Source organism: Apteryx rowi, unplaced genomic scaffold (assembly GCF_003343035.1).
Source record: "Apteryx rowi isolate R43461 unplaced genomic scaffold, aptRow1 scaffold_495, whole genome shotgun sequence".
Lineage (NCBI taxonomy): Eukaryota > Metazoa > Chordata > Aves > Apterygiformes > Apterygidae > Apteryx > Apteryx rowi.
The window spans coordinates 433,213-446,229 of record NW_020450755.1 but is presented as its reverse complement, the minus strand read 5'-3'; the positions used below and the strand labels follow the sequence as shown (position 1 = coordinate 446,229).

The window sequence follows — 13,017 nt, the reverse complement described above, 5'->3', positions numbered from 1 at the left end:
CTATGGAGAATTCTCCTAAGACTGATGGTATAAGAGATGACATGCAAAGAAGCACAGTACCAATTGAAAATATACTTTGATGATTTTATAGTTTAAAAACTTCCTTTACTTTTGTTTCTGTAAATTGCAACCAGTGGAGATTGACTCCAAGTAACAAAAAGGACAGTACACTTGTGCAGGGCAAAAACCTTCGGTGGTCTTGTTCTGGCAATTTGACTACTTCAATGTGTGCAGTTTCCTGTTACTAAGTGAACTGTCGAACTGCTCCATGCTGAATGAATATAATGCGGTTTTGTGCTGTAATGGAAGATGATACTGTTTGCTAACCAAGTCCTTTTCTGTTTGGGGGTATTTTTTTCCTGTTTTTTTTTTTTTTTTTCCTCCTGGGTTAACTCCATTTAAACATGAAGTTGGGGTTTGCTGAACAGTTTGTTGAGGCAACATTTTATTGCACAGAAGCCAGTCAAGCTGAAACTGCAGTTTGCATGTCTCCTGGCAGAAGGGATTTTTCTGAAAGTACAGTTCACTTTACATCTAAGTAATGATTATCCTGCTGTCTCCCTTTCATTATGCCATTGTTCTTGGGAGCCAGAGATTTTATAAGTTATAAGAAAAGGATGTTGCCAAGGGTGTGGGTGGAGAAAGGTGTTGACATGATTTCAATGGGATAGGATTCCAGCTTTACAACAGAGGGGTAATGAAACATACAAAGAATAGGTTTTCCTAGCCTGCCCCTAAAATAATTTCTATTATGAACTTAATGTTGTAAATGGTTATTTAATGGATTTTTTTGAAGCGATTGTTTCGTATCGTTTTTAAAAAGGCACTTTCCTGCATAGAGAGTAAAAATGGTCTTTTACTTTTAGCTGTTTGTCTTCTGGCCATTGTTTCTAATGAAACTCCTCTTAATTTAGTGGAAAATGGGGAATTCAGAAAGCCAATACAGTCTTCAGGGATCAAAAAATCATGCTGCTGCTACAGCTGGTGCCAAGCAGAAGCCTTGCTCTCTAAAAATTCGCAGCATTCATGCTAAAGATGAGAAGTCTTGCTCCTTGCATGGATGGGGACATACCAGTAGTGGCTCAAACTATAAATCAAGGTCCCTTGCCAGAAGCTGCCTTTCCCACTTCAAGAGTAGTCAGCCTTATTCATCTAGACTCAGTGACACTGTGCTGAAGGTCCCTAAAAGCAATGCCCATGCCAAACACAGGACAAATGCCTCAGGGGACTACTGCCAAGGAAATAATGCAGCATTTTTGCCTGAGAATGGTTTCCACTATATTGGCCTTCAAGCTGCAAGTAATCACGTTGCCTCTCGAGAATGCAGTGGACACATTTTAAATTGCTATGGAAAGAATGAGAGTCTTGCATCAACCTTGCCATCAGAGGACAGGAGGAGTCCAAAAGTCCTCATTAAAACACTGGGGAAGCTGGATGGCTGCTTGAGGGTTGAATTCCACAACAGTAGCAACAACAAAGTACCTACAGAGAAGTCCAGTGGACCAGTCCAGTTGTTGAGGTATTCACCAACTTTAGAATCTAAATCGAATAACCTGCTTGACGTCAGGAGGAACTCCAGCGCGGACTGTTCTTCCAGTCATCGTCTGTCATCTACTGACTCGAGACTTCGATCTAGTAAAGGAAGCTCCCTAAGCTCTGAGTCTTCATGGTATGACTCTCTCTGGGGAAATGCTGGGGATATCAATGAGCTGGATGGTCCATATTTGACCAGGAGCACTCCAGATACGAGCATTCATGCCAGTTTCCCAGCAAGCGACAACAAGAAGTCATTCAACCAAAGTTCATCTCTTTCTTCACTCCGAGATCTGTATAAGGATACAAATTTGGAAAGCACCCCTCCACCTGGGATCAGGCTGTCTGATGAATATATTGACACTCATGGCAGCTTAAGCAACTGTGTGTCATTTGCCTCAGACATTGATGTTCCCTCCAGAGTAGAGCATGGAAGTCCTGCACATTACTCCTCCTACACACTCCCATGCAGAAAGTCTAAGCCCCTCAGTGAGGATGCATCCAAGAAGGATACATTAAAAAACCGAATGAGGCGCATCAGTGATTGGACAGGAAGCCTCTCGAGGAAGAAAAGAAAGCTGCAGGTATGTACAAAGCCCAGCCTGAGAGCCTGGAAGTTGGCTTACTGATTTCTCTCAGAAATGTAATGATTGCATCATGTTTGTCTTTCTCGCAGAACAGTTGATTACTACCCTCCTTTGGTAATCTGTGGAATTCTGAGATGGATTCCAACTCTGAAGCCATCTGAAATTTCAACAACAACCAAAAAAAGATACATTTTTGTGTGCACATTTTCCCTTCCTATTTTGTCACCTTCTCAGCTGTCTCTAGCTTGAATCTCTGGAGCCTAATATCTAAGTGAATTAGCTTTTGAAATTACTGCATTACTTACAGTGTGACTTCTCYTTGTTTTAACTATGAAAATATAACAGATATCATATATATGCTATAAATCAGCATGCTTTGTTGAAGGAATATGTCTAAGGAATATAGAAGCAAATTTGAGAAGCATGTTACAAATACCTTTGCAAGTGTTCCCTTATTTGTATTATTGGTTTCATCACTGACTTCTGTGTCTTTGTCAGTCCATTTCTAGATAGGCAAGCAGCTATAGACAATTGAGCTCCTGGTTCTGCCCCTACCTTCTGTGAAGGTATTAATCGTGTGCCCCCCTTTTTCCTGTGTGTGAGCTTAGTTCACCAGATGGAAAAGCTTGAACTACCATCTGGCTAGCCGGGAGTTGGTTGTGTGAAAAAGGAGGTGGGAGGAGGGCAAGAAGGAGGGAAAGGATGTCTCTTTAGAAGAATTTAAGGCTAATCCCATTAATAGGAATTTAGGATGCCTGTGGTCAGGAATGAAATTCTCATCTCCAGCTGCAGGCCCCAGAATCGGCTCTTTAAATGCCAGGCTGTGCCTGGCTTTGTATATGCGAGTTCACAAGCAGAGATGGAAGGCAGAGACTTTTTTTTAATCTTCCCTAGTGTTTTTCGTACGGGCACAGTCACTGCACTTCTCTTAACTAAGGATTTGTTTCCTTCTAGCCGTATTGGGTTGCTGGCCTCTTCAAAGTTGAACAGAGAGTAAGGGGAGCTCCTGCTTCTTCCACTTAGGAAGCAGTTGAGTAGTAGCTCATATTATGCTCTTTCTATGGCATGTGTAGTGAACATTGTCTCCCCTGTTGGAAATTCTGACAGGTTTTGTGTTTAGTTTGAGGCATCTGTCATTGCAACATAAAATTCTGAGGGACACTTGGGCTCAAAATGAGGTCAGTATAAGGTTTGCCAGCATAAATTCTAGATAAGGGCTACAGAATCGGAAAAATGAAAATGAAAGCCATTTATTTGGATTACTAAGTCATTCAAGACTTTTTTTGTGAGTTGGTGCTCGTGCATTTAATCAGATGTTGTCTTTTCACCTTCTTACTCAGCTGTAAAATAGAAGGCATAAAAAACAGAATCAGTAAAGAAGGCCTTAGCATTTTATATCAGTTCTTCACTAACACAAACATCTGTAGCTATTCTGGATTTTATAACCAGGCTTTGCATATGATCCCTGCATCACAGACCTTTGCCATGTATTACTTAGTTATGACATTTTCAGAATGGTATTTGTGGTGCACGATTCATAGCTGTTTTGAATTCAGTGTGCAGTGAACTGACTTCAGAAACGGCAAGGAAATTTTACTGGTGAGATTGCATCAAATCCAAATCAGATTTTGGTAGAAGGAAATTGGCCCTAGCTCTAAAAATGGTGATTTTTTTTTTAGAAAAAGGCATAGGACATAGTCTTTTTCTTTCTTTTTTCTTTTTTTTTGAGCCAAATATCCAGCTACAAGAGGGATAAAATAAGTAGCTTTATGAGTAGTTTTATGATTTCACCTTCATTCTGAGGTTTGGTCAGTTTCTTTCTGCCTCACATGTTTTGAAAAACCTGTAAACTGTTCTAGGGGCTACTGTGCTGTAACTTGGTGATGATTATACTGTTCCTGGCTCCTTTGGATTAGAAAGGTGAAAGTACCGTTCACAGTTCTGATTTGGTGGAATTTTAGCCCCTGTTTGTAGGACAGTTCATCATAGTGGTTGCAATCTTTCTGCCTTGCTCTGCACGCTATGCCCCTTCCTCATTGCGTTACTAATAACTGATTGTAAGGCACTTAGGTGGGAATATAGTTGAAAGCTGGAATATTTCAGTATAAGTAGGCCCAAGCACTTGCTTGGCTGTGTAGATAGGCCCTGCAGCTGTCCCTGTGGAAACAAGTTGGCTAAGCCACCTTCTTCAAGGGAATTCCAGATGAGAAGGGACAATCTTGGGGTATTGAGACTGGTTCCCTTCCATTAGAAGGGAAGTGTCCCTCATAATGGTGAACAAATTGCATCTTAAAATCAGGTAGGCTTTTCCCTGGCTTGAAGGCTGTTTCAGAACCTTCTTATTCTGATGCTTAGAGCTTGTCTTCTAATTTGCAGACTAAATATAGTCCTGGCCAGTTTGTTCTCATGCCAGTATTGTCCATTACTTTAGTTATCTTTCCATATTATTTAATCTGTTATGATTTATTTAAAGGGAGAAATTATATCTTCTCTCAGCTCACATTTGCTAGGCTATGCAGACCAGACCCTTTTTGGACTCCTGTCTCTCAGATAGGAAGTCTGTTTCCTTTTTCATTCTGGCAACCCTTCTCTGCACCTGTTTTACATCATTCACAACCAGAATTGGATATGGGATATTCCAGATGAGCCCTTGGCTATGCCCTGCCCAGTGACTTGGATGCTTCCTTATGTCTGGCTTGATCTGATACTTGATCTGATATATCCTGGAACTGAGTTTGCCTTTCTAATAATGGTCTCACATCAAAGACTTGCAGTCATTCTGTGCCATGACCCAGCTCTCTTTGCGGGAGGATATCCTACTGTGTTCTCTCTATGCATCGCTAGTGCTCAACTGCATGGCATATCCTCATTTGTTTAAATCCTTGCAGAACCAGCATTGCGAAGATGCTGTATCACAATACATTAAGCATGAGCAACAATGACTGATGTGTGGGCGGAGTTTGGGCAGACTTGTTGTGCAGTCAGGCTCTGCTAAAGATGGTGGCGTAGACCAAGTATGCAATTACTCATGCATCTGTCTTTGTAACATAGGCAGAACTTTAATCAAAGACCATATGCTGTGTAAAATTAAAATCCAGCAACTGAAAACAACTGCAGAAGACAAGTTCTTGAATGAAGTAAATAACCTGGTTATGAGGATTGTTTCTGAAGTTTACTGACTTTTATAAGCCAGAGCACTGATGTGTAGTGGTGTGAATCYGAAGGAAGAGAATTTAAAAGAAAAGGACATTGAGGTAACGTCTTTATTTGGATTGAAAGCTGGTATTAGATCCCATTATCAGCTTGGGTCCTCACGGACTTAACAGCCTCCATTAGTTCCTTCCCTGTTCTTTGCAGCTATTTATTACACACATCACTTTGCCTAGCTGGTATCTTGGTTAGCCACTTCATCTTTTGCGTTATCTGTAACTATTCCAGGATATATCTCAAACTTGGAGAGATCTGCTTGAATGCAGATGAGCAAAAACAGTGATAGTTTTCTATTGTCACTAGATGCAATAGAGAGAAGGTGAACAGGAATGATCCCAGCAGGGAAAACAGCACCAACAACAGTCTGGGTCAGATGTTTTCAGCAGTGGTGCAGATGCTGCTACAACGACACCATGCCATAGTCTTCTACAAAACCACGAGTGATGTTGACCTAGTGAAGTGTATATGCTCCCAAAGTTTCATTCATTTTGGACCCTGTGTTCATTTACTCTACTCTGGTACTTCCTCATTTCTACCCTTTCTGTGTCCATGAAGAAAACATAGGATATGCTTAGTAGCCACTAAGCATATGTTCATGGACAAGTTGTATCCTTCTGTTTTCATTAATGCTAGCTGTTCCTGTAGTGGCTCTCCACAGCAGACATCCTCTTGTATATGCTTCTCTCATTACTTTTCTTATTAGTGATTTGGAATTGAAAGAAATAGATATCCTTAATAAACTGAATGTTACCCTTTTCTAGAGGGAACTGACAGATTCTGGAGAGCAGTCAGAAACTATTAAAATACAGAATTTTGACACATGCATACACTGACAGTGAATTAAAAAGAGGGCAAAGAAAACTTCCAATTGCACAAAACTGTGTATGGCTGGTGCAATTGTGATTCTTGCTGTATAGTCACTTTGTGGACACCAATGCATTACATATATGTATTTTATTTTTTTTTTCTTTCAAACCTTCCCTCAGCTTGCGTGTGGAGAATTGAAGCTGCCCTGCTTACTATCACTGATGCCTTAGATTTTTTTTTATATCTGTTCTCAGATAACTTAACTCTGGCAAATATGAGTATATATTATATGCGTCATTGAAATTTAAGGTCTTGTGCCTTGCCTTGTGCTGCATAGACGTATTTGGCATTACTGTATAAAATGCAAAATTGTTCATGTTTAGGGAGTTACTGTCAGAGTGTATTGACTAAAAATCTGATAAGATTTGTGAAAGGTATGGAGGCCAGTGCTACAATCCCAGGAGAATCAGATCCTTTTTGCTAGTGATCCAGAAGGCTAGAGTTGAACTTAAATATACCACAATAGAATGTATTTTTTCAGTTGAACTTGGCTTTTGTGAAGCTACTACCAGCAGTGGCCTGCTGATTGAAAGGTGACTTGTCTTGTGACACTTGCAACTGCATGTGATCTCAGTGTTGCTCTTGGCTGTGCAGTGGAGGTCATTATACTATCAAAACACAGCACAGCTTTTCCACTACATTTTTGAAGAGCATCAAGTAGGAAGCAAAAAGCAAAAAGGTAGTTGCTCTCAAAGCTTCTGATGAGACCAGCGCACAGGAGACCAAGGATTATTTACTTTATCCTTGTACAGAAGTCTGTGAGCAAACAAATGCTACTATAGAGACGGTCTAAACTTGAAAGGAAAGTATAATAGCTTTGTTAGTACTGAGGGTAATAGCTTTGCTTCTGCTCTTCTTTTCTTCCCCTTAAAATTTTTCAAGCAACGATTTCAGATTTCTCCTCTACTGCAAAAGGCATCAGATTTTGTGTTGTATGCTCTTCTATCTCAGTTGTATTTAAATACCATCAGTAAGACTTTAGCTGGGAGGATGATAAATTGCTTCTTAAGATATATATCATGGTTCTTGACAGTGAAGTTGGTCCAGGGAGCCCAGTCTTGTGTAGCTGGAAAATCCCTCACCATCCCTGCAACCTGTGAAAGTTGAGGGCAGTCAGCACTTTACCAGAAAAGGCTTGAGAAGGAAAAGGCCAGACCTGCTATCAAGGTCCCATGTTGACAAGTAGTGGCAGGAAATGGGCATAAGTTAACATCCATGTCACAACGTAAAGTTGAAATCATACATGAAGTGTCATGAGGCCTGAGCATTTCCAATAAAACTGGTCTCCCTACTTAATGCAGGGATGAAAAGTACCATGCAGTTAGGAAAAATGCCCATCAGTGCTTGGTGGGATAGTCAAGCTCCCATGGGCTTTCCAGAAAGTCATAAAATATACACCTTTGCAGTTTGGAAATTGGATTCATGCCAGCCAGCAGGTGTATCTTCTGTTAGATTAGATTTTTGTCAATTGGTCAATACTAACAAGCTTAAAATATTTTGAACTTTTGACCTTCTTTGTGTTGGTTAAACACGGTTTATATGGCAAATTGAAAGTGGAAGTAAAATTAGCCTAGCTGTGCTAAAGTTAAATATAGCTGCCTCACACGAATGGAGCATCACCGAACTATTGAAAACCCAGTAATAGTAAAAAACCTTGCCATGACATTGTCCCCTGCCTTGCACTCAGGCAGTCTGAGTGAATAGCAGTGGCTGTGTTTCAGCCAGAGAAAACAGGAGCATTCACAGTTAGTGGGTGGATGTGGTTGTCTTCCCGGTGTCCATCAGGTTTCAGGAAATAGAAGCCGCAGCAGTCATCAGCAGATTCAGAGATTTCGTGGAGGTTTCCAAACTTGTCGACATAGTGATTAGGCTTTAATGGAGTGCTGTTGTGTAAAACCTGAGTGGTGGCACTGACAGTGTCAGTGGCTGCCGAGATAAAGCTTGTGATGTAATGGTGAAAAGAGGCTGCCTTTGAGGAAGGAATTCACTGTGGCCAAACAGGAAACAAATTTAAATGCCAAATGAGATGTGTCTTTTCGTCATACCTCTGGTGACTGATTGCTGGCAATTTGCTTTATGTACAGGAGCCAAAATGTAAAGATGGGAGCGAATACTTTGACAGCAGAATGGACAACTTCACTACAGACACTCTGGCACCGTCCCAGCTTTCCAGTTTGCTGTGGTCACCTGGCTCCAGCCATGTCCTGTCCCAAAGAAGTGAATCCACTAACGCCGTCAGCAGTGATGCCCTGAGGCAGAACATTTACGAGAACTTCATGCGGGAGCTGGAGATGAGTAGGACAAATGTTGAGAACACGGAGACCTCGTCAGAAACCGAAGACTCCAGCAGTGAGTCGCTCAGCTCCTTAGAGCAGCTCGATCTGTTGTATGAGAAAGAGCAAGGAGTGGTGCGCAAGGCAGGGTGGCTGTTCTTCAAACCCCTAGTGACTCTGCAGAAAGAGAAAAAACTGGAGCTGGTCGCCCGGAGGAAGTGGAAGCAGTACTGGGTAACGCTCAAAGGTAAATCACAGCGTTGCTCTTTAAGCTTGACACCACCCATTGTTTCCATAGTGTGCCAGCAACTTTTCATGCATGCTGCTTTCTGTAAGCAGCTCTGTAAGCACACCTGACTTTGCATTCTACCCACATGATGAAAATGGAGCATGTGCCCATGCAGCTTGCTAAATCAGAGTAGTGCTTGTGTGTTTAGTATTGCATATGCAACCTTGCGTTTTATACCGTAGTGGAGTTTGTTTTGTCCGACTTCCCCATTCCTGTACTCAGGCAGAATTGAGACTTTAGAAGATGGTTTTGGATGTTTGGAAGTCAGAGACCAAACTGAGCCAAAACTGAGGAAGAAAACAGAAGTCACACCTCTGTATCAGGGGCAGTAAAAATTTAGGGATCAGGAGAAGTCCCTGGTACAGAGGCCACTGTTTCCTGGGTTTACTTAAAGTTGGGGTGAGTCAACATAAAAACATTGTTTGCTGCCTGTACTTCAGACAGCAACATAACAAAGATCTGAATGCCTCTGTGCTGAGGCATTGACACAAAACTGGACCCATGAAGGTGCAATTCTGGGTAGAGGAGGCTGCGGCGGCAGCAGCAGCAGGGGAARCTCTTTGTCCACGGTGCCCACGGCTTAGCACAGGGCACTCGCTCCCAGAGCCACGGCCCCGTCCTAGCGCCTTCACCGATTTCCCTTTGCTCTCAGGATGTGTCTTTCACATCGCCTGCTCCCTGTGTTACTGAACGCTTGTGTCTCGCTGCCTTTCTGTGTCCCTGCTTTGCCCATCTCCCCCATCTTCTTCTGCTGTGAAACAGCCCTGTGGAAAGGCAATCCACTTAAAAGAGAGTGCTGCTAGTGGGTTGGTGCATGATTATTGTGTTTGAGCGAGGAGGTCACATTGATGGCTCAGAGTAATGGAGGAGGTAGGTGTGCCGCAAGAAGTGTATGGGTGTCAGGAAGTGTAAGAAGGAAAAAAACATCTATTGTGGGGAGGTAGAGGAATTTAATGGGTGAGTTCATAGGGGTTTTTTTGTTTGTTTGTTTTTTTCTGAATTGCATCCAAAGGAATTTGCCTTTCAGTAAATATGATGCTAAGTTAATGAGTAAAGAAATGATCAAACTTCATAATTTCCTAGCATATCTGGGACTGGAGGAGAGAAAATAACAACTTTCCCACAGGTTGCCCTTTTCAAAGTTCTGCATGGGTATAGACCTGAAAAAAAATGAACAGTAAACAGCAAGTGCTGAGAATGTTATGGTTGATAGTGCTGATTTAAAAGAAGTAAACTTGAATGTAGCAATTCTGCCTAATAATTCAGAGACCTGTTATCAAGGAATCAAAACGTAGGCAGTCTTAACAGTTTAAATCACTTATCCCAATCATCGAATAGCATGAATCATGCTTACAAGCAGTATATACAAAGGGGAAAAACAATATCTGAATGCCACCCTTTTCTTGTATGTGTTTGTGTTATGGACTGTGAATACAAGTTTGATCTGCCTCTTCTAAAACACAAGTAGTTTTCTAACAATCTTGTCAAGTGCCTAAACTGAAGCATGTTATATACCAGTAGTCCATGCATTTCTGGGATAATGAAGCTATGGTGCTCTGGAAAGGAGAACTCAGGTGCCTCGTGTACAGTTCTTTGCTGTGAAATCAGCTTACTGGTGACCTTGAGCAAGTTGTGTTCCTTCTTGCTGCCTGAATTTCCCCATCTATAAAAGAGGAATAAAAAAATTCTTTGTAAAAAGCTTTATTAAATGCTAACATTATAAAAAGCATTAGACAGAATGCTTTTTACTTAGGATGAGTGATATGGATCCATTCATGGTGCAGAATGTCTTCCGCTTTGTTAGCTGTTTTAAATACACATTCCTCATTTCCTTGATCTCATGCCTTTATTGTTCTGTAGAGAGTTCTGATGCCAAGATAAACTTGCCTGTCTGGATATCAAGGCGTAGTTCTGTTTTCATAATATGCTATATCAAGATCAAGGCGTTTGCTTTAGTTCTCCTTATACAGAGTTTTGAATAAATCTGTGGTTAATTTGTTCTTAAAATTTAAATAGCCAAGATATTTTAAAATATGACTTAAAATAGCCACATATGCACATGGAGAACAGCATGTTTCTTTGCACTCTACTGAGATGTGTTTAATTATAAATATGCAGAAGGCTTATAACCATCTGGTTACCTGCCAAACTTGAAAGTATACATGTTCTGAGGCGTCCACTGTACTTTCAGGGCCATCAGGACCTGAGCCTGAATAGTAACCCTTTAACAGGAGGAACTCTCTTTCCCATCTGTCCTGTCTAATCAATTAATTTTAATAAGAGAAATTGCTTTCCCACTGGTCTCCCCCCTCAGTTCAAGTTTTGATCAAAACCCTTGGATCATAAAAAGTCCTAGTGGGGCTGTCAGAATGTATGAAACCAGCTACTTTTAGGGCTCACTTGGCTTAACCCAAAGATATACCTGGAGGTGCCGTACACCTAAACACACATGCATACTCTTCGACCAAGGTTTTTTTGTTGTTGTTGGTTGTTTTTTTTTAGTACAAGTAAGCTGTCAGGATAAAAAGCAACCCAGTTTTAGTTACATTTCTGATAACGTATAGAGGAAACATGGGACTTTAGAACTACCATGTACCAAAATACTACCATGTACCGAAATAGAACTTAATTTGCACTTTCCTAAAATGCAGAAGTGGAAGTGGTTGTACAGTGTTGCTGCTGATGAGTGGAAGAGAAGACTTGCTGTCTTTTTTTGTTTACCCTGTTATGTTGAAATGACTGAAAAAATTCTGTGCCTGATATACTGAGTGGAACAAACCCTCTTCTTCTCTTGCATCTGCAGAGATTTCCAAGTGCTTCTGTCTCTTATGGGAGAAGAAGGGATGGCTGGTAAGGGGGAAGGATAGGACCAGCTCTGGAGGATTTGCTGTTACCCTAAATAATCTGCCAGACACTCTGGATAGGAATAGAAAAAGGTGCACATAGGTAGTTTTCAGGCATATCTATTTATTGGATTCCTTCCTTTGAAAACTTTTCAGTTGTCAACTGATTTGGTCACTAATTTCTGCTATATATTTATTTCCCTTTTTCTGTAGCTGTTTTACATTCATTGGCCCTGGAGACTGCAATGAGATCCATCTGAATGAGTTTTGCATTTCAAATTCTGTTGATTTGGGCTGTAAGAAGAGCAGTGGATTCCACTTCATAACTTTTCACAGCAAATGTGCCCTACAAACTCAAATAGGACCACTCTCCCCCTTTATCAGACAGAAGAATCAAAAAAACCTTGATTTTGGTTCTGAATTTAGATTTTACCTCTGAGTAAGCTCTGCCTTAAATTTGCATAAATTAGGATGATGTATTTGGGATTTCTAACAGTGTTAAATATTAGAGAAATGTTAAAAGAAAGGCTGAACTCAGCTTTTTGCTAAATGTTTTAAAATCACGTATAAAGGAAACATTTCTATTTTTGTAGGCTTTGCAATATCCCATCCATATACCTATGCACTGTATAGGTATATTTGCATGTGGATATATACATGCAATCTGTCACACAGAGACATGCCACCAACCTAAGTTTTGGTCCTGCCTTGTGCTGTAATACCTCATTGATTTGAAGGAAAAACAACAACAAAAAGCAGACAGAGAAGTAACAATGGCGTAGCCCTAGCGAACTGTTAATCCTTGTTTTGGCTAAGTTTCAAATTCTGAACTGAATACGTATAGGGGTTACAACAGTAATATATTCATAGAGTACTGGGCCCTAAGGGACCACTGTGATCATTTAGTCTGACTTGCTGTGTAACTCAGGCCATAGGCCTTCCCTAAATTAATTCCTGAATGAATTAGAGCGTAGTTTTTGGACAAGGCTCAACTTGACAGAGAATCCACAACCTCCCTCAGCAGATTTCTCTCTCCACTAGGTTATCCTCATTTTTCAAGATGTATGTATTATATCTGATCTTAGACCTTCCAGGTTAAACTTCCAGCCATGGTATTGTGTTAATTTATCTTCTAAATTAAAAAATAACAATAATAAACGCTATCATTAAACTGCTGTTTCCTAGGGGTGAAAGTGAGATGTACTTATGTATTTTCTCTAGCTGCAGAACTGACCTACAAAAATTAAAAAAATTGAAATAATTATTATTTTAGTAATGCGGTTCAGACTGTGACCTGAGGGACAGGTAAACCAGCACATCTTAGAGAACAGTGGATTGCAACATTGGACAGGAATGAATGGCTGGCAGGGGATGGAGGAGACAGGTGCTTCTTAAGGGAGCTTCACTGCCAAAGA

At 40.8% G+C, this 13,017-nt stretch overlaps 1 protein-coding gene across 3 annotated transcripts in view; it reads left to right on the top strand.

Moving 5' to 3' along the window:
- Nucleotides 1-13,017, top strand: part of TIAM2 (T cell lymphoma invasion and metastasis 2) — a 185,442-nt gene that overhangs the window by 87,659 nt on the left and 84,766 nt on the right. For all 3 annotated transcript variants that reach the window (XM_026079217.1, XM_026079215.1, XM_026079216.1), the window contains 2 exons: nt 915-2,117; nt 8,282-8,717. In XM_026079217.1, coding sequence (XP_025935002.1) covers nt 921-2,117; nt 8,282-8,717 — 1,633 coding nt within the window. In that variant the 5' untranslated portion in view covers nt 915-920. The remainder of the gene's footprint in view (nt 1-914; nt 2,118-8,281; nt 8,718-13,017) is intronic.